Genomic DNA, 21,882 nt, shown 5'->3' on the forward strand with positions numbered 1-21,882 from the left:
ACCCTACGCATTGTCCATACATGATAAAGTGGGGTATTTGAAACCATGCCACTTGACTCAATGGCAGACCATATAATCTAATGCGCACGTCTTAGACCGCTGGACCACCCAATTCCCCCCATGATTTGATTCCAAAATAAAATTATTCATTTTTTTGGATTTTGTTGAAAATTCTACTTCCACAGATAAAATTGGAATTTAAGGTGAGTTGCGCTTAAAATCTCAGAGCATTTCAAATTTTCGACGACTTAACCTGCCTCAAGTAGTCCTTATAATATCATTAATTGTCCCCCGCCTTTCGAAGAAAGCAGGGGACTATTAAAATGGGTTCGTCCGTCTGTCTGTCTGTCTGTCCGTCTGTCTGTCCGTCCGTCTGTCTGTCCGTCACACTTTTTGGGACACAATAACTCTCTTCCTAATTGAGCTAGAATGTTCAAACTTGGTGTATGTGTTTATTAGGTCAATGCCTTGATGGAGTTCGAAGATGAGCATTTTCCGCTTAGGGTAAGCAGAGATAAGCAATTTGATTGGTTGATGCTTTGGGACACGATAACTCTCTTCCTAATTGGGCTAGAATGTTCAAACTTGGTGTATGTGTTGATTAGGTCAATGCCTTGATGGAGTTCGAAGATGAGCATTTTCCGCTTAGGGTAAGCAGAGATAAGCAATTTGATTGGTTGATGCTTTGGGACACAATAACTTTTAATTGAGCTAGAATGTTCAAACTTGGTGTATGTGTTAATTAGGTCAATGCCTTGATGGAGTTCGAAGATGAGCATTTTCCGCTTAGGGTAAGCAGAGATAAGCAATTTGATTGGTTGATACTTTGGGGCACGATAACTCTCTTCCTAATTGAGCTAGAATGTTCAAACTTGGTGTATGTGTTGATTAGGTCAATGCCTTGATGGAGTTCGAAGATGAGCATTTTCCGCTTAGGGTAAGCAGAGATAAGCAATTTGATTGGTTGATGCTTTGGGACACGATAACTTTAGTTCTAATTAAGTGAGATTGATGAAACTTGGTGTATAGTTTCATTACAGTAATACCTTGACTAAGTTTGATAATGAGCATTTTCTGCTCAGGGTAAGCAGAGCGATACGCAATTTGATTGGTCGAGACTTTGGAAAACAATAACTCTCCTACTTTGATTGTTAGACTATAAGTAAAGATATACTGTTTGATTGTTCAATACTTTGTAAAAGATAATTTGTGATAAATTTATATGTGTCCTCTAATTATTTTCCTATTTCGGCGGGGGACATCAGCCTCACTGTTGGCTTGTTTCTCTTCAAATGTATATGCCGATATTTGATAAGCTTATTCAGATGGTAGCAAACAGATGTCCACTGTATGTAAACCTCGGACCTAGTATAAGAATACCATTCAAAGATAAGAATGTCTACTTATGGGTATTGTGGAGAGGTACAAAAGGAATACAATGTCAATCGAGAGTTTAATAATAATTTATGGTCTTTAAACACAAATGAACAGGAAATTTTTATACATTATCTACCGGATTAATGTCATGTCAACAACACCCCTTATATCACCCCAACTACTGTACTACATGTGTAGATATATACTTCCAGTCTGCTTCCCATGAAGTGATATCGCAGACTATCCCAACTACTTAGTATCACTTTTTTTTAATATATCACGATTCCAGACTTATTAGATGTAAACAAAATTTAGAATTATCCCAATTTCAATTATTGCCACTATCCTTAATACTTAACGTACGCTTCTAAATGAGTTGATATTGTATAATATACCAACTAATTATTAAATAAAGTTCGTAAATTGTGTGATATCACGTAACATACGCTTCTGAATTTAGAAGCATACGTTGAGTATTACATGAAATATTCTTTTATATCACCAAATTTTTAGACCTCTACTAATAATAACATGCCAAGTCTGTAGGTTTAGAATTGCCCAATTTTGATTTTTGGCACTTTATATTGATACATAATACTAAACGTCCGGTTCCAACAAAGAGATAGCGCAGACAACCCCAACTGCACATAATTATTTTATAATACATGTAATTTCCATTTGAATCAACTGCGTGTTGTATCATAAGGTCTGTTATTGAGTCAATGTACGTGACAAGAAGTAGGGTTGCCTGTCCAACCTCATGGATTTTCTCTGGGTCCTCCGGTTTCCTCCCACTGCCAAAGACACCTACACACAAGCGTATTATTGAAATAAAATTTAATCATGTATAAGCCCCAAAATGACCTAGTTTGTGTTGAGTGGACGTTTAACCCCATCTCTCTCTCTCTCTCTCTCTCTCTCTCTCTCTGCTATGAAATATTTAATATAAAGTCAATGAAATTAATATTCAAAAATAAACAGATACAGGAAAATATATTGTTTTGAAACACCTGTAATTATAGCTTCAAGAAATCTGAAAATGCACTAAAATCGGTTCAAAAAAGCATTTAAATAATGATTTACAATATTTGAATAATAAAATCAATATTTGATTTGACCACTATAATATACATTGTGCAAACATATACAATTCATGAGTGTGTGATAATAATATAATGCAATCTGGTAGGGGAGGGACGAGGTAAAGGAGAGAGAAAGAATCTTTCATACAATGAATATTATATGTTTATTTTTGCAATCTAAAAGGTGAATAAGTGTAGATAGCTAAGATTTAAATTACTAGATAAAATATATTTAATAATAAATGGTAATTAAGGAAACTGAATTAATGATCATTCTTTTTTAAATAGTTATATATTTGGCTGCTTGTTTTGTGATTGGTTAAAGAATTGGTAGAAACTGTTTTGGCCTTCGTGATATAAATTGAATAGGAAATTGATTATTCTTTTGTGTTTATTGACATTTTGAAGAGTTGAGGTCCATGTACATGTAATAACTTAGTTGTCAGGTATACCTGTTTGCTTGTTGTTTAAAGTAGCCATGTTGTTATCAATACATACCTGTATACCTTAAATCATATCAAGTTTTTGCATAGTGTAGACTTCGATCACTGCATTGGCCGAGAAAGTTCATCCAGGTTTTCCGGTGTGGTTCCCCCCTTGTCAGTGATGCCGGACGGAGGGCCCGAGAAGGACAGCTGTCTAGTCGTTTGGATGGGACTGAAAACCGAGGTTCCATGTACACATCGGCGTGCAAGTAAATGATCCCTTGGCAGTTGGAATTCGAGATAAGAGTAGGCTGTATTGCCGCTATCCAGGAAAAATTTGCGTCATAGCACACTGTATGGCTTATGCCCATCTTCATTCGCCCAGTTCGGAGCAGAAGAGTAGAACGTTAAACCCCATTTCATTTCATTGCATAGTGTAGACAAGAAGTACAGTCGGCTGCCCAACTTATGGGTTTTCTCCAGTTTCTCCATTTTCCTCCCTCTGCTAAAGACCTCTATGTGCAAGCCATTATTGACATAAAATTGTACCATTAAACCCCATTTCTCTCTCTCTTTTTGCATAGTTTTAAAAGCTATTATATTATGACCATCATACTGTATCCGAAAACCTCTCACATTTTCTCAAATAGACGTTTGAAAACCCTGGTTTTTAAATCAGTTGGCTACTATAAAATAGTGTCTGTTTACACAGTTAACGATGTTATCAAGGGGTAAACAAGGAATATTATTTGAAAGTGTTTTATAATAACCGAGTTGCAACTGTCAGAATTTCTAAATTAATATGCACATTTAGCATTTAGTATGGATATATTGTTTCAATGGCATTTAGTAATTGAACTAGAGTATACAGGTCACAATTCTATGGAATACAATTACTGCTTATTACTGAGCAACGTTTCGACTAGGCTTCTCTAGTCATTATCATTATTGCTTGATAATAACTAAAGAAGCCTAGTCGAAACGTCGCTCAGTAATAAGCAGTAATTGTATTCCATAGAATTGTGACATAGGCTGATTAATAACAGAAAGTTATTCCTAAAGACAGAAAGTTGTTCCTAATGTCAGAAAGTTATTCCGACTGGCAGAAAGTTGTTCCAACTGGCAGAAAATTGTTATTGCCACTTTAATACAAGATTGATAACATGACACATTTAGTTGGACCAATATTGCATTTAGAAAACAATGATACAATCACCAATTGCAATATACCATGACCCTTTACTCTTATAATACTCACAGTATATTAACTTTTGACTGGTAGCCCAGGGCTAATTATTAAACTCTCAAGAGCCTTGTTACCAATCCCTTGTTCGTCCATACAATCACTCACTATATTATATTATTATAACTTTCTCTATTCAAAGTACCAATCTATTCTTGTATTAACTCAGTGTTTGTACGACATAGCAAGTCCAATACGTATCTAGATCTATAGTTCAGTTGACAGTCAGCAGAAACACTCAAGTCACTACATGTTGAAAATGGAGTCATTTATAAATTGGAAGCTTAATGTTTTAATTTTAATTTGAATATGTTTTAACTGTTATGTTTGAATATGACTACCATACAAAAATATAATCGTTCTGAGGAATATGATTATAGGGTAAGGTTTATTGATTTTTTTCTAACATAAGTGGTCAGATCTATGGATGTGTGTAGTCAGTCTGCATTATCAATAAAACATTTCATATATATTATATATATTCTAAATGATAAACTGGGTTTTGTAGATATCTGTAGATATTTTAGTTTTTGGAGTTATAAAAGTTAGTCGGAATTCCAAGGTCTGCATACATGTATATATAAAGAATACTAGAACGTATTTTACTTGATGTATATTTGTGAAATTTTAAGACAAAATATTTAAGTAACTGATGTTGAATTTTCTGTTCCCATATAATGTGATGAATTGTAAATAGATTTTGATTTTTGGAAATATAAAACTTAATTTAAATTCTAATTTTTAAGAAAAGTCTGCATGTAAAAAAGAATCTAAACCTGCACTAAACAGTCTATAATGATCTACTGTCAAAACATATTTTATCTGTCACTTGATCTGCATTCAGGGGGGGGCAAATGGTTTAACATGCTAACATGTGCGAGTTGGATCACAAGGTCTGTCATTGAGTCAAGTGGCGTGGTTTCGATTCCTCACTTGGGCATAACATGGAGTAGGGTCACCCGTCCAACTTCGTGGGTTTTCTCCAGACCCTCCGGTTTCCTCCCACAACGAAAGACCCCCTACGCGCAAGCGAATTATAGAAATAAATTGAAGAATATGGTAGTCCTGAAATGACTTTGTTTGGGTCAAGTCTGGAGGTTAACCCTCTCTCTCTCTCTCTCTCTCTCTCTGACCTTAGATGTTGACCTAAGAAACTGATAACCAGTAATGTGCAGTGATCATCTGCATTTTGTGCAGTAATGTACAATTAGAAGATTCGTATATTAGATTTAAGTGATGAAAGTAATCATAAGCATGGTTTTCTGTGGTAATGATAAAATACTTTCTATCAGTAATGATGACCGAGTTGCATCATCTATCATGCATGGTTGATTAGAATAATCCCTGTTGCCAGCCACCGCTAGTAGGATGCACAAATTGTGCAGTAATCAATTTTACATGTTGTATTCTAAGTTCATTTAGTCATGTTTTATTTGATCATCATAAAACAAAAACTAACAGCATGAACAATTATAATAAGGGAGTTAATCAGAACGTCTGCTAGAAATACATATCGGAGCAAATTTTATTTTATCTAGATTAAATATAAAGTATTGAATTGGGTTAATCTGATTCTTTTTCTCTATTTGTGATGATGCAATCTACATATTTTCTAAAAAAAATTGTGAAAGATTATGCTGAAGTCAGCTTAATTACTAATTTATTTAAATTTTCTGCTGAACGTTTCTCATATAATCTATGTGCAAAATTTCCAACAAAGACAGATTGTCATCCCTCGTAGCAAAATCCCTTGGAATCCATTGACTCGGATTAAAGTGATTTATTTAAATTTTCTGCTGAATATTACTAAATTTTTTAACAAAAACAGATTGGCATTCCTCGCAACAAAATCCATTGGAATCGATTGACTTGGATTAAAGAGATCTTGTCATTTTAATAGTTGCTGTATAAGAGATTTACTGTAGTTGTATTATTGAATATTGAAATTAATTACCATGGTTATGTTGATGGTTTTTGATTGGTTTAAATGTACACTAGTTTAAAGTTTGTGTGTCATTTGCATTATTTCGGAAAATATCAAACTTTTCATGACTTAATTCATGCTAAAATGTACTCAAATTATTGTTTAACATTAATTAAGAAGGAAAAAAAAAATCAAAATATCAACCATAGATAATCCTCCTGGTTTGGATTCATTCGGATTAAAAAACGGCCCATCGAAAGAGTTCGACGAAATTCATAGGTGCCACTGGCTGCTCTTGACTATCTCTCTGCCTGCTGGGGGGTTGGGTGGCCAAATGGTTAATGCATGCACGTTTGATCAGAAGATCTTGTCATTGAGTCAAGAGGCATGGTTTTGATCCCCCGCTTGTACTTGACATGAAATTTGGGCATCTATCCAAGTGAATTATTGAAATAAAATTAAATCATATGTTGGTCCCAAAATGACCTAGTTTCTTTTGAGTGGATGTGAAACCCCATCTCTCTCTCTCTCTCTCTCTCTCTCTCTCTCTCTCTCTCTGCCCTCTTTATATACTCTTCTTCAATTCATGAGAAAGAGAGAAATAATACTTTCTATTGATCTTTCGTGAATTCACAGGAGCATCAAGGATTGTGAAAAATGTTTTAAGAATCATGATTTTCCAATTTATAACTTATTGTATTTTTTGTTTTCTTTCAGTTGGAACTTGCGTTGAAAGGAGGAAGTGTGAGTGAAGTTGGAGATGCCGCTAAAAGTGTTGTCCAACAGAATTTAGAACTACGTCGTAAGCTGGAAGATGAACACCATTCATACAAACGTAAACTACAGGCCTACCAAGATGGCCAACAACGACAGAGCCAACTCGTTCAAAAATTACAAGCAAAGGTACAAAAATAAGCCAACTCGCGTTCAGTGCATCTAGTACTACAGCAATTTCTCTTAAAAAATTGTTAAAACAACTGCTTTCTTAAAGATGCATTATGTGAGAGCTAAATGTTATACATGTAAATCATTAATTAGATATTTATTTACATGACAAGCCCATAATCAACTCTCTAGACTATAGGGTGGTCGTGATTTTTAACGGATTTAAACTTGATCAGCATTTAATAATTTGAAAATGGATAATCTAGACAGTCATAACTGCACTCAGAATAAAGTAATTTCACTGAAATTTTCAATATATTCCCTTTCCATTATCTATTTTTGAACTATTATAGCAAGAATGATCAGTTTTTTGTATAAATCTTACATAATGCATCTTTATTTTGACATATATCAAGCAAGACCTTCAAAGTTTAAATTTGAGTTTAGATACGCCCATCTGTTAATGAGTTTGAATATTGTTGTTGCCTTCGTGGGTGGGTGGGTCTCAGAATGGTTTAACGCGTGCACTTTAAAGATACATTATGGGAGATAAGATAAAGAGATGGCAGTTCTCGCTATAATAGTTAAAAACTAGATAGTGTAAAGGTAATTTGCTGAAAATTTCAATCAAATTGATCCACTATGAGCCGAGAAAGAAGTGTGTGAAATTTTTGCATAGTCTGACAAGGAGTAGGGTTGCCTGTGCAACCTCGTGGGTTTTCTCAGGGTTCTCCGGTTTCGTCCCACTGCTAAAGACCCCTACGCACAAACGAATTATTGAAATAAAATTAAACCATATGTTAGTCCCGAAATGACATAGTTTGTGTCGAGTGGATGTTAAACCCAATCTCTCTCTCTCTCTCTCTCTCTCTCTCTCTCTCTTGCATTCATCTGTTGGTTGTTTGATCTACAGATCTGGTACTCACAAAGCCTGTGGCTGTGATCTTAACCAGTTAAACTGAAATTTTCAGGAATAGGTAGTATTTGATAAATTTTGAGACAAAAGTAATTCCAGAGTTATTTGGAGCCAAGGTGGCTGAGTGAGGATGGCATTAACTCTCTAATCAGGAGGTCACCGGTTCCATCCAGGTGTTATCCAAGTATGTTCCTCAGGAATTTGTGGCCTGGTTTCCCCATGTTGTGGTGCAGGACAGAGGCCCTACTAAGATAAATTGTTTAAATAAAAGAGTCTAGTTGTTTTGACTTGAAGAATAAAACAAGGTAGTTGGAAATAGGTCTGCAACAATACGCTAATCTCATGATACGATACGTATCAAGGTATGGATCTCATGATAAGATATGTATCAAGGTATGGACTTCACGATACGATACGTATAAAGGTATGGACCTCACGATACGATACGTATCAAGGTATGGACCTCACGATACGTATCACAACATTTTTTCTTTCCGAATTTACATAAATAATAAAAACAAGTACAAAATATTTAATGGAGACGTGTCTCATTATTAGTCACGGCTTTTCCATCTGGCGTTTTTAATTAAAAATGTTCTCATGTCCGTGATTTGTGGTTCGCTGGTGGCGAATGTTTCATTGCCAGAAGCCATCTTTCCACCTTGTCACATGAACTACAGGGGGACATAACTCTGTATGTTAGTTGAATATCGAAAGAAAACGGACGGTTAAAACAAATCTGTACAATGTTTACTGAATCGCAGTATGGAATTTAAAGTACCATGAACGGAACTGTGGCATGTATACCGCGGTATATCGTTGCAGCCGTAGTTGAAAATCAGAATAAGAGTAAGTCATAGCACCACTCTCAGAGCAAACTTTCCCCTTATGGCACACTGCATGGTGTATGCCAATTTTCATTTGTCCGAGAGGGGTTGGATGGCCGAATGGTTAGCATGTGCACGCTGTATCATAAGGTCTGTCATTGAGTCAACTGGCGTGGTTTCTATTCCCCAGTTGTACCTGACAAGGAGTAGGGTCGCCTGTCCAACCTCGTGGGTTTTCTCCGGGTCCTGCGGTTTCCTCCCACTGCTAAAGACCTCTACGCGCAAGCAAATTATTGAAATAAAATTGGACCATGTGTTAGTCCCGAAATGACCTAGTTTGTGTCAAGTGGACCTTAACCTCTCTCCCTCTCTCTTCTTCTCTCTGCTTTGGGTCTGATACCAAAATGTTTTTGTTGGGGTTTTTTTCTAACTAATCATCTGTTTTCAGCTGAAGCAGTATAAAGAAAAATGTCAAGATTTAGAAGATTTAATACGCAACAAAGATGTTGATATACACAAAACCACATTAAAGGTACTAATTTGTTATAGTCTATTTCATATTTCATCCCTTTATGTTCTATATAATGACAGGTTGTTCAGTACAAGTCGAAATGTGAGGATCTTGAAGCTGACTTTAGTAGTTTACAAGATAAATATGATAAATCGGTAAGATAGATGTGATTTGATGTGTGTGACACTGCTGCACTATAATCTGTTTCAAACAGAGGCTAATACTGGACGACAATTTCTGCTTGGCTTCAAGGATAGAAGTAAAACCATCAAACTGGGCCCTGTTTCTCGAAATCTTAACTAAAGATAAAATCCAAATTTTAAGAGCTACTTCAATTTTGATTGGCTAAGCACTAAAATCAATGTAATATTATCCAATCAAATTACTAACATTTGGATTTTATCTTAGTTAGAATTTCGTGAAACAGTCCCCAGGTGTACAAAAGAGAGTGCTCTATACAATATTCTGATAATCATAAAGCTTATATCTCTAGCTATCTTCATACGTAAATAGCAGGGGGTTGGATGGCCGAATGGTAATTAGCACGTGTGTGCTGTATCATAAGGTCTGTCATTGAGTCAACTGGCATGGTTTCGATTCCCCGGCTGTACGCGATGAGGGGTAGGGTAGCCTGTCTAACTTTGTGGGTTTTCTCCGGGTCCTCCGGTTTCCTCCCACTGCTAAAGACCCCTACGCGCAAGCGAATTATTGAAATAAAATTGAATCATGTGTTAGTCCCAAAATGACCTAGTTTGCGTCAAGTGGACGTTAACCCCCATTTCTCTCTCTTTCATACGTAAATAGACATTATTACCGGACTATAAAAGTAAATTGGACTATTAAGAAATAAGCTGAGACCACTACATGCATATAAAGATTAAATTTTCCTTCAATAGATGTTGGAATATCAACTTATTTCAAGCAAATCTTACTTAAAGTAGTAGAAAATATATACTACATCTAATCGAACTATTCCACCCCCACCTTAAAGTTTATATGTATATCAACGTGATTACCAGACTATACAAAAAATTTGGCCTATTAATGAATAAAGCTGTTACCATAAATGCATACAGCTCATGTTTTAGTTAAATAGATTCACGTCTTTATTAGCCCAGTCTGTGCTGTAGGACATTAAACCAGATTTTATTTCAATAGATAGCCGATATATATCTTTTGAGTTAACTCTAAAGTATTAATGAAACTAAGTGACATTTCTTGAAATTATTCCACTCTGTATAGTGTTAAGTGATTTAACTTAGAGCTGGATTTGTCATGTGCAGATTATCCAGTCTTAAATATTAATAGGAAATAACCACTCCTGCTCTCTGGGTTAAAATTTACGCCAACATGATGTCCCAAATATAAATTTATTGAGTAGTGACGATTGGTAAGGGAGGATGGGTATTACCGTAAAAATTAAATCTAGCTGTAATGAGATTAAACCAACAAAATGATTCTAAGAATAATAATGTAAATTTCTGCATAGTTTCACGGACAGGATTAATTTGTGTATAAAAGACAGGATGAGTGTTACAAATGAAATCTAATAAATCCACATTATGCACACAAAATGCACACAAAAATGTATATCAAAAAATACTAATTTGATATTAAAAATGAATGAATTAATTGCACAAACACAAAATTGTTATTGTCAAATTACGCACCCCAATGAATTATTCAACAAAATAACAGAAGAAATCAATTTGATATAAAAAGTGATGAATGAACTAATTGCACAAACACAAAATTGTTATTTTCAAACTGAGCACCCAAACTAAAATTACCATGTTGTTATATCACAGAATTATTCTAACCAGTTCTGATAATTCTAATTATACGATTTATTTGTTTTAATATATTGTTACATGTAAAATGGTGATGGCCTTTGTTACATGATAAAAGTTATTCTAAAACTCCTTTGCATTTGCTAGTTTTTGCATTGATTAAGCTTTAGAATATTCATATTCTCAGTTACTACAATGGTCAGTAAAAAATGCATTTCTGCTTACAAGACCTGAAAGCTTCTTCTTTAATTTTGCTGTGATCATTTTCTTCTTTTTTTTTTTTTAAAGTAAGTTATATTTTATGTTTTTTTTAAATGTTAAACTTGAGGGATGGAGATGGTCAAATCACAATTGTAATAAATCAAATTTGGATAGGATCATCTAATTTTCTTGCCTAGAAGTGTCTGTTTGTTTCAGGGTAATTTGAATTAGTCTGACACATATTTGAATATTCTTGTCATAATTCAAATTCTAATTAATTTAAAGATAAATTATGTAAGATTTAGATAAAGAGCTGACCATTTTTGATATACATATATGAATATATTCAAAATTTCATTCCAATTACTTTGTTCTGAGTGAAGTTTGACAAGATGTTGCTTCGATTGTTTATTATCGAATAGCAATGGTATATGTACTTGGCAATTGAGACTAAAAGGATCAAATTCCATTAAAGTTAAATGACATCAGATATATTATTCGTGAAATATTCAAATACAATAAAAATTCTGTTTGAATATCAATGAAATATTATTCAAATTGGATAAAAAATTCTGTTTGAATAGCCATGAATTCAAATTCGATAAAAATTCTGTCTGAATTGCCACGAAATTCGATAAAAATTTGTTTTGAATAGCTGTGAAATATTTGAATTTGATAAAGATTTGGGTTAAATAGCCATGAAATTTTTTTATTAAAATTCAATAACAAAATCATTTTGAATAACCATGAAACATTATTTAAATTAGATAAAAACTTGGTTTGAATATATGTGTAGCTGCGAAATATTATTCAAATTCTGATCCTTTACATCGGCCTGAAATAAAAAGCCATTCTTGGAATTGAAACTGATAAGTGTTCATGATTTCTCAGTATAGGTGAAAACATGTCACTGGATTGTATAAACTGAACAATCAATCTATCGAGTTAATGGGATTCAATTGTCTCCTAATTTGATTAGTTTACTAATAATCCAATTTCTTTTAAATGAGATAATCCTTATGTAAACTAAATCCAAATCTTTTTTAATTTCTGATGGGATTAAAGTTAAGAAAGGAATTAATATCTGAAAGGACACTGATAGGGGATTAAAGTCAAGAAAGAAAACATTATTTCATTTCAGATAATTTAAATTAATCAAATGAATATGAACATTATTCAAAACATTTGTGCTCTATGAATAACCGTTATTTCCATAGATAAAGAAATATAACATCCATTCAATTCACCATCATTTAAAGTAAAATTATAATTCAAATAAGGTTTTTGTTTTCCTAAATTTATATTTAAATATTAAACAGGGGATGTTTTAATTTATTCAATAAAATTGAAATAAACTGAATTTCTGTTTGATAAAAATTACTATGCTTCAATGAACACAGAAGTCTTTTCAATTCCAATTTGTAAGATCTATGCAAGTTTTTGTTTTCCTAAATATATATATATTAATATATTAGACAGGGGATGTTTTAATTTATTAAATAAAATTGAAATAAACTGATTTTTGATTGATAAAAATTAACATGCTTCAACGAACACAGATTTCTTTTCACTTGCAATTTGTAAGATCCAAAGACAATTGAAAAAGAACAGTTCTGTTAGTTAAGAATTGACATGCATGAATAAATGTAGCACTGGTTACAACAAGTTATATGTTTATTATTAAAAGTATGCAATATACTATGATCTAAACTGAGAAAAACTGTTTGTGACAATACAGTAATGCTATAATCATTTCTAAGTGGATTAATTAACCCATGAATGGTGAATGTCCATTGACCTACCTGTAAGGTAAAGGGATTAATTAGGATTATCATACAATCTTGTTTAGTACGGTAACCACCAAGTTGGTTGTCACAGAAGCTAAATGTGTATGACGATATTGGTAACCAGGGTAGCCATTAATCCAAGAGAAAGGGTTTTTAAGGTGGTTCTGTCCTCACTGTTATCAGTCTCAAGGCCAACCTTCTAGGAGCAGGATCTCACTTACAGATCCCACTACTACAACAGTTGACCATACCAAGCAGCTATCTTGTACCTTGAAAGCGATATAGTTTCATTGGCGACTTGGACTCTTATTTATTTTTTCCTAAATTATTTATTTATTAATCTTTTCTTGTGGACGTGATATGTCCTGGACTGATAAATACTCTGACTTTTTGAAGACCACCAAAGGACAGACAACTCAAACCAATTCAACTGTACGTAATTCATCTGACGCCAACAAAATGGCTTCAAGACATTACAAAAGTGACTTAGACTTGACTGATTTTGACTTAGAGCCAATAACGGGTAATATAAGTAAAGACAAGAAACCGAAAGATTCGGCTGCCACACATAAAACTGAAACACCTAGATTAGAAGCACCAGTTGAGCAAGTCCATCAAAAGAGGGTATTTACAGTTTCATTTTTATCACTGCAGCTTCAGTTTGTCTTATCTATTTGCGGCGTGTGTGTGAAGTAGTCTTTTGAAGATGACAATTTAATTTTCTAATTTGCCTATTTTCAGATGCAGTCAACCACTGATTCCTTTATTCAGAAATTAGAGAATGCTGAAAGCAGATATAAATATTCTGAAGTTGATCATGTGATGGATCTAGAAACTGCTCTGATCAAGTTGGAGGAAGAACAGCAAAGGTAATTAAAGGGAGACAACTCTAAATCACGCCCTCTACAAATTTATGTGTTCAAAAATTACAACTATATAGCATCAAGGATGAATCTTAACAATACGGTCAATTCTTCATGAATTAAGTCACTAATCTTTGAAAATTACAACTGCGGATTCATAGCATCAAGGATGAATCTTAACAATACTGTCAATTCTTCATGAATTAAGTCACTAAGTCTTCAAAACTTTTTTTTTTCTTTTTAGATGTTCAAGTTTGACACATGTTAATAATATGTTACGGGACCAATTAGACCAAGCTACAGCAACCAATCAACAACTCAGCGCCGACATTCAGAAACTGACCATGGACTGGCAGAGAGCTAGAGAAGAAATAGAAAATAAGGAAGCTGACTGGAGGGAGGAAGAAAAGGTATGCATATCTTGAGTGCACTGCTTAAAAAAAACTGTTGAGCAGTAAATCTGTGCCAGACAAAATGACAGGCACAAGAGGGATTTTGCCTAACAAAGCTTGAATCTGTACCTGACAATGTCTGTGACAGGTGCCTTATTTCCAGGCTTGACACCAGAGGGATTGTGTCTGATAAGGCCTGAATTTGTGCCGGACATTTTGTATGACATAGGTGCTTTATTTCCAGACTGAACAAACATGAGACGGGATATACTTATTCTTTCTAGAACACCTGGTACCACATAACTTACATGGCATTATTTCTTTTGTCTCTTTTATTTTCAGTCGTTTAATGAGTATTTTAGTTCTGAACACGGTCGACTTCTGGCTCTATGGAGAGATGTCGTAGCTTTCCGTCGTCAATTCAATGAAATGAAAGTTGCCACTGAACGAGATCTGTCTACTGTGAAAGGTGACGTCAACAAGACCTCCCGAAGTGTTCACTCTGCCTGTCTTAACCTCAGCGCCAACACTCGTAACAACGATACCCAATCTCAAGTGGCTGTTGATCGTGAACGAGCTGAAAAACTCTCCCTTGAAAGTCAATTGAAGGATAAATTGAGAGAAATGAATGAGATGCAAGCTAGATACGATGCTCAAAGTGCAGAACTGACATCAAGGTATGTTTTTTTTATACGATTTCTCTTGACATTGGGTTTGCATTGTTGAATGGCATAATGGCATAAAGCTTACACTTAGATCAGCCCCAATCAGGGTTTTTGTGGGTCTTCTACAGTTTTTCCCCTAGATGCAAGCAAATTATTGAAAGAAAGATTAAGATTTGCAAGAGATAAATTAAAAATTGAAATGGAAAAAAAATATATACATTTAACGAGAAACATCTTGAAATAATGTTAAATATTTTGTAAATATTTGTTTCTTCAGAGTACAAGAACTTACAGCGATGAATGAAAGACTACGAATCCAGGTTGATGAGAAAGAAAAGACCGTCTCAGCATTACAGCGATCAGTGTCTGATAACCGAGTTTCATTTAACTTATCTGAATCCGAGGCTAATGAACGACAAGACACTGAATCCCTTCACTCTGCTTTACGAAACCTTGCCGATTCTGTTATTAATGATGATGAAGATGCCGAAATTAATGGCGAAACCTCTGATCTAGTCATGAGAAGTTCCTACCGAGCTAGATCTACCTCCCCACTTCGCTCAAGATCTCCATCATCTCGAACCAGATCACCAGGACGTCCCATTTCTCCAAGAGGCCGCTCTCGCTCTCCTGCTTTCGTTGATGCTACCTTCTCTGCTGTCCAGACAGCTTTGAGTAAGCGTCAAGTCCAAGTTTCGGAACTTCGAGCCAAACTCTCAGCTTGCAATGAACAGAAATCTAGCCTTGCTAGACAACTGGACAATTTGGAGAGCGAGAAGCGTAGAATGGAACGTCAAGTGATGAACATGAATGAAGAACTTGACAATGTGTAAGTAGACATTTATACGTTTGATGATGAATATAAACAATTATAATAATTTTCTGTCTTCAACAGTTATTCAAATAATTATCCCTCATTTCCATATAAACAAGATTAAAATTCTTTTCCCGACTTTAGTTTAAGGAAGTCTCTTCAGATCCAGATTTCAAATAGTTGTCCATAATATAAATGAATAGTTGTCCATAATATAAATGAATAGTTGTCCATAATATAAACAAATAGTTGTCCTTAATATAAACAAATAGTTGTCCTTAATTAAAAAATCCAAATAGTTGTCCTTAATCCAAATAAATATTTTATTATTACAGTCGCCGTGAACGTGAAGATTCCTCCCGAGACCGAGACAGGATGAAGAATGCTTTGAATGTAACTGGTAACGAAAAATCCCAATTAGAAAAACTACGACAAGAATTGAACGATCAGATTGAGAATATCCATAAAGAGAACGAGAAACTTCAATCTGTTAACGGAGCTCTACAGCAACAGAGGGATCAACTTGAAGAAGAGAAGGAAGATATAAAAAAGGATAAGGACCGACATATTAAGGAAAATGAAAGATGGTAAGAACGAATTCACTTTTAAAAAGTTTGAATTATTTAAAATATTATTGTGAATGAAATTCAATTCTTATTGTGATTGAAATTCAATTCTTATACATTCATGGTAATGGAATTCAATTTCATAATTTTAGTCCAATCAATTTCAATTTTATTACTTTATTGCGTTTGTTTTAAAGTCCATTGTTATTTTTCATAATAAATAAATTTCAAATATAAGCTTGATAGTTTTAAAGTTTATTGTTATTATTCATAATAAATAAATTTCAATTATAAACTTAATAGTTTAAAAGTTTGTTGAATGCAAACATTAATTATCTGAGAGAAATTAATTCTGTATTGTTTGTTTTTAGTCAACGCATTATCGATCAACAAGATCATAAACTATCAAAGGTTCGAGAAGAATTGGTCAATACGAGAGAATCCCTTAACAAAGCTCTCCTAGAAAAAGAGATCTCTGAAGGTCAGAAGACAGAAGTTGGCGAAGCCTTGTCTACTACCGAATTACAGAAAGTAGAAATAGAAGTCGAGATTAATCGATTAAAGACGGAAGAAGCCACTTTACGAGATGCTCTGTTGAAGATGCAGGCATTGAATGAAGGTCTTGGTCAAGATAAAATAGAACTCAATAAGATCATTATGATGGTAAGTGAAGAATGGGCCAATTATTTAAATAGAAGATTATCAATTCTAATAGTTTCTTTTGAATTTTATATATTTTTCCATAATCATTCATCTTTTAAAGAATAATTTTATCACTCAGATATAAATCAATTTCAATCACTTTGGTGAAGAAAACACTAAATTTTTCGTAGTAGTCATATACTTGTGCAATTGAAAATATTCCTGACTTTAACGATTTGGTTTAGTTATTAAATATGATAAGTTCAAAAATGAGAAACATTTACGAAAAGTTTTTAATTTTTATGTGCATTTATTTTCAGCTTGAGACTGATAAAGCCAATTTATTAGATGAACGATCAGCATTGGAACAAGAAAAACAAGGAATTCGTGAAGAACTGGTCCGAGTTGAACAAGAAAAGATGCATCTGGAAACCGAGAAGATCGGTATGAACCAATCTCTGGAATTGTGTGACGTTAATAGACAACAACTCGAGGATGAAATTAGTAAAATCAATAGAGATAGAGCAGCCCTTTCAGAAAAATTGTCTTTGGTAAGTTTCCTTGTCCTTTTATATCTTGAAATGATGAAATCATTTCGGATTCCATCTTTAATAAAAACAGATTTAATTGATTTGTTGATGTACAAACTCTTTGAATCATTCATGAGAGTACTGCCGATCCCCTCCGCATCCTAATGAGATTAATTTAAATTCAAAATACACTTAAAAAATAATTAAAAGTTTCTTTTACAGAGGCAAATCACAAAAGTTCATTTTCCTATTACTGAACTTACTGTCGATGCCCACAGTATCATCATATAAGTTTAGTTTTAGTTCAAAATATTCTTTAAAAACAAAGGAAAAAAGTTCTATTAATAAGGATACTAAGTTTAGTTTTAGTTCAAAATATTCTTTAAAAACAAAGGAAAAAGTTCTATTAATAAGGATACTAAGGATTGATTTCCTTATTACTGAACTGATATCATTGTATAAAAATGAATATTGTTTCTGTTCAACAGGTCTCTAGACAAAAGGATTCTTTAACTGAAGAGTTATTGGCTGCTAGAAAGGAATGTGAACGTATATCTGGTATGTTAGAACATGTATCCAAAGAGAAGGAAACCTTAACTCAAGAAAAAGGTGAACTAATTGTCCAAGTTACCTCCACTGAACGTGAAAACAGACAAAATAGCGAATCAATTGCTTCCATGGCTGCCGATAAAGATGGTCTTGAGGGACAGGTGTATGAAATTCAACAACAGCTTATGCAAGTCGAGGTACGCAAAGCTCAACTGGAAGGCGAAAACCAGGAACTGCTACTCAGGAAGGAACATCTACAAGGTAAGCAGGAAAACCAGAACACATTAACAGACACCGAATTCTTTTAAGAACAACTTGAATAATAATAACAATAATTTATCCATTCATACATCATAACAAAATTCAACCAATGGCAGCGATACGGTACTTTATAAAGCTATAACATGGGATTTATGTAACTATTAACAAAAATAGATAAAAAAAAAGATAAATTGTATATTTGAAATTGCTTGATGGTACCAATATTGAATGGTTTAATCTAATTGTTATTATTATTATTATTATTACAGCTGAAATCAATAGACTTGTCAATGAGAAGGAAGCAGACTTAGAAAGGTTCGAAATCCAGAAGAATTCCCTCAACAATCGCCTGCAACAAGTGGAACGTGACCTGCAAATGGCGCTTCAACAACAGAAGCAGACTCATGAAGAAGATGTAGAACGATTATCCAGGGAAAGGGTAAGTTCATTTTATTGATTGAGATCTTATCTCAAATATTGATCTTACTTGCAGTTTTTACTCCACACAAATTTATTTCATTATTTATATCTTTGTGTTTATCAATAGAAAAAAGATGTTATCAGTGTGTCTTATTGATTGGCAAACTTTATATAACATTTTATATAACAAATTAAGATCGTGTATTCAGTAGTCAATTTTGAGCAGGAAAATAGGGATGTTAATCTGCATCTCATTTCATTTCTATGAGAATGGCCTGTTTTCATTAGCCCAGTTGGTGCAGAAAAGTAGGATGTTAAACTCCATTCCATTCACAAACTAAGATAAACAATTATAAAGATACCGGTGAGAGTATTGAAACGTTGCAAGAAATACAACCAGGGGTACTTAGTAGTAAATAAAACTGTGTTAATATTAATGTTATACTTTTAAATCATTTCATTTCATGGTACTTCACAAATTAATAATGATAAAGATACCTGTAAGAGTATTGAAACATTGCAAGAAATACAGCCATGATTACTTAGTAGTAAAAATAAAGCTGCTTTAATATTAATGTTATACTGCTAAATTTCAGTCAGTGATATAATAAATATTTCTTTTGTTTGATTGTAGGAAAGTCAGAGAATGGACTTCGACAATGAACGAGAAGAAATCCACCATAAATATAACTTAGAGAAGGAAGATCTGATCAATCATTATAATAAAGAGAAGGAAGAATTACAAGATAAGATGTTAGATGTACAGAGAGATCGAGATGAATCTTTAATCATGGCTGAAAATGAGAAACAACAGGTTAGTTTTCTTTCTGTTCTCCTTTCACAAATCCCTTGAAAACTACAAAATTCTTAATAAAAGTTTCGGGTCGTCTTTTGAGGGATTGTTAATCCCTTCCAAACTAGAAAGATTCTTAAAGTTTCTAATCATCTATTGAGAGATTGTTAATCCAATCCAAACAGCAATAGGATGAAAGTTGAATCTCTAAAAGGAATATCAGTTCAAAAATGGTTCAATTTTCGTTCATTATTTACAAAGTTATGATAAATTGACATCCCACACCACTTATGCTTATCACTGCAATCTTTTGATGGGCCTCTTTTTAATCCGATAGAATCCATGCCGGGAGATTATCTGCCCTTGATATTCATGTACCTGTTTCATAAATTTAACTTTTCTTTAATACAACTACTTAGACTTGATAGTATTAAGTTCAAATGTTATTATATATTTACAGGCACTGTCTTATCTTGAACAAGAGAAATGTACTCTGTTGGAAAGAATAACCAACCTCCAGTCCGATATTAAACAAACCAATGTCGATTATGATAAAATGAAGATGGAGTATAATTCACGCCACGAACAAGATCGTAGCAACATCAACGCCTTACAATCCGAACTCAAAAACTTCCAGAATCATTTTGAAGAGACAGTGTAAGTTAACAATAAAACATTCTATTTTTGTTCCTCAACTTTCAAGAATGTAGTCTTAGATACTTTGCTGAGGATACTACTTCAAAAACTGAAACCATATTCAAATCCAGTAAACTTTGCAACTATTAACTGCTTCCTGGCTTCGTTTTTAATTAAATATTTCAAATTCTGAAAACAGGAAAATGTATTTTTATCCTTTTTGTGTTATTTTATTACAGTGCTGCTCACGAGAAAGAGGTAAAAAATTTAAACAACCAAATTCGAGATGTAGCCAGACAGAGAGAGGCAGCCATGAAAGAAGTAGCAGAATTGAAAACTCAGTTGAAACTGGTTGAAGAAGCACGAGATGCTATTAGAAGAGACTTGATCGATGCCAATCGAAATCTCCGAGAAGGTATGTATTTGTTTTATTCTACTGAATAATTTGTCAATGACCTTAAGAAAGCTTAAAGAATTTATCTGAAATACTGATATTAAGAAATTTAAAAGTTTTTAAGTCAAATCCTGGATATTCAAAGTTTCTATTTTATTTTCGCAGCTGAAGAAAACAGTGATATAATGAGGAAGGACATCATGGATCTTAAACGATCCGTCAATGATGAAATCCGAGAGAAGGAGGCTGTTAGTAAAACTGCTGAAGAACTTCGTAATACGGTGAAACGAGCGGAAGCCGATAAAACCGACCTTAACCGTGCATTACAAGACTGCCGACAAAAAATTAGTGGTAAGTTCTAGACAATCTACTTAAACACACAGACATCCATAGTTTTAATTAATTATTAATTAATGAATGAAACGCGCTTAACAGGCAGCTGTGTGTAATTGTGAACTGTTTTGTTGTGAATGTGCTTAGAAAAACTCATGTGTAATGAAGCACTATATAAATCGAACAATAATAATAATAATATTAATGAAACCTTATCCTTTTCTCACTTTTTTTAACAGACAAGTTAATATTATATCTAATATTATTTTCAAAATTTTGTTTTCTTAGTTTTGGAAGATCAATGCCAGGGTCTTACCAAAGAGGCATCTGATTTAAGAGCGAACCTACGAGATGTAGAAAAGGCCCGACTCGAAGCACGAAGAGAGTTACAGGAACTCCGGCGCCAGATCAAGATGTTGGATGGTGAGAGAAGTAAACTTGGTAAAGAGGTGATTGACCTCCAGGCTCGTGTAGCACATGACGAAGAAAAGGATGAAGAATCGAAACGACATTCATTTGATTTGAAACAGAAAGTGGTTGAGACAGAAGCTTCAAGAGAGGCCCTGCGTAAGGAACTGGCTAACATGCAACGTAAGATGGCCGAACTTATTGACGAGGCCCACCTTAAAGAGAAAAATTATCATCTTTTATTGGAAGACAGCAGACGTACTGAAGTAAAATTGAGTGAAGAAAAACAGAGCTTGGAATCTGGTGTTGATAATTGTAATGCCGAGATCAATGACCTAAGGTTGAAACTTAGTGGTAGTGATGGAAGAGTTAATGCCCTTGAGGCAACTCTTGCCAGATTAGAAGGTACCAAACGGGATATTGAATTCAAACTTAACAGCATTGTTTCCAGTCTTCGAAGGTCTATTGGCTTCCGACAAGAAATGCCAAGAAGCCGCTCTATTTTGAGAAGCAGAAGTACTAGTCCTAGACGATCCAGACCTACCTCTCCCTCAAAGGGTAAGATATTTCTCTCAATAATTACATATTTTTAATTAATCATTCTTATATTCAATGAAAATTATCTTTTTCTCAGTATCTTCAACAATC

At 33.8% G+C, this 21,882-nt stretch overlaps 1 protein-coding gene across 5 annotated transcripts in view; it reads left to right on the plus strand.

The window, feature by feature from the left end:
* LOC126827497 (rootletin) overlaps positions 1 to 21,882 on the plus strand; it is a 45,761-nt gene that overhangs the window by 16,703 nt on the left and 7,176 nt on the right. For 3 of the 5 annotated variants that reach the window (XM_050556890.2, XM_050556889.2, XM_050556886.2), the window contains exons 3-18: positions 6,769 to 6,954; positions 9,128 to 9,211; positions 13,710 to 13,837; positions 14,076 to 14,241; positions 14,566 to 14,900; positions 15,166 to 15,717; positions 16,038 to 16,289; positions 16,640 to 16,931; positions 17,231 to 17,461; positions 17,929 to 18,250; positions 18,520 to 18,689; positions 19,305 to 19,484; positions 19,924 to 20,120; positions 20,339 to 20,514; positions 20,659 to 20,844; positions 21,115 to 21,792. In XM_050556890.2, coding sequence (XP_050412847.2) covers positions 6,769 to 6,954; positions 9,128 to 9,211; positions 13,710 to 13,837; positions 14,076 to 14,241; positions 14,566 to 14,900; positions 15,166 to 15,717; positions 16,038 to 16,289; positions 16,640 to 16,931; positions 17,231 to 17,461; positions 17,929 to 18,250; positions 18,520 to 18,689; positions 19,305 to 19,484; positions 19,924 to 20,120; positions 20,339 to 20,514; positions 20,659 to 20,844; positions 21,115 to 21,792 — 4,135 coding nt within the window. Of the gene's footprint in view, positions 1 to 4,362; positions 4,509 to 6,768; positions 6,955 to 9,127; positions 9,212 to 9,270; positions 9,346 to 13,709; positions 13,838 to 14,075; positions 14,242 to 14,565; positions 14,901 to 15,165; positions 15,718 to 16,037; positions 16,290 to 16,639; positions 16,932 to 17,230; positions 17,462 to 17,928; positions 18,251 to 18,519; positions 18,690 to 19,304; positions 19,485 to 19,923; positions 20,121 to 20,338; positions 20,515 to 20,658; positions 20,845 to 21,114; positions 21,793 to 21,882 lie in introns of those variants that run through there. The other 2 variants (XM_050556891.2, XM_050556887.2) reach the window with 2 other exon arrangements.

Source organism: Patella vulgata, chromosome 7, assembly GCF_932274485.2.
Source record: "Patella vulgata chromosome 7, xgPatVulg1.2, whole genome shotgun sequence".
Taxonomy (NCBI): Eukaryota; Metazoa; Mollusca; class Gastropoda; family Patellidae; genus Patella; species Patella vulgata.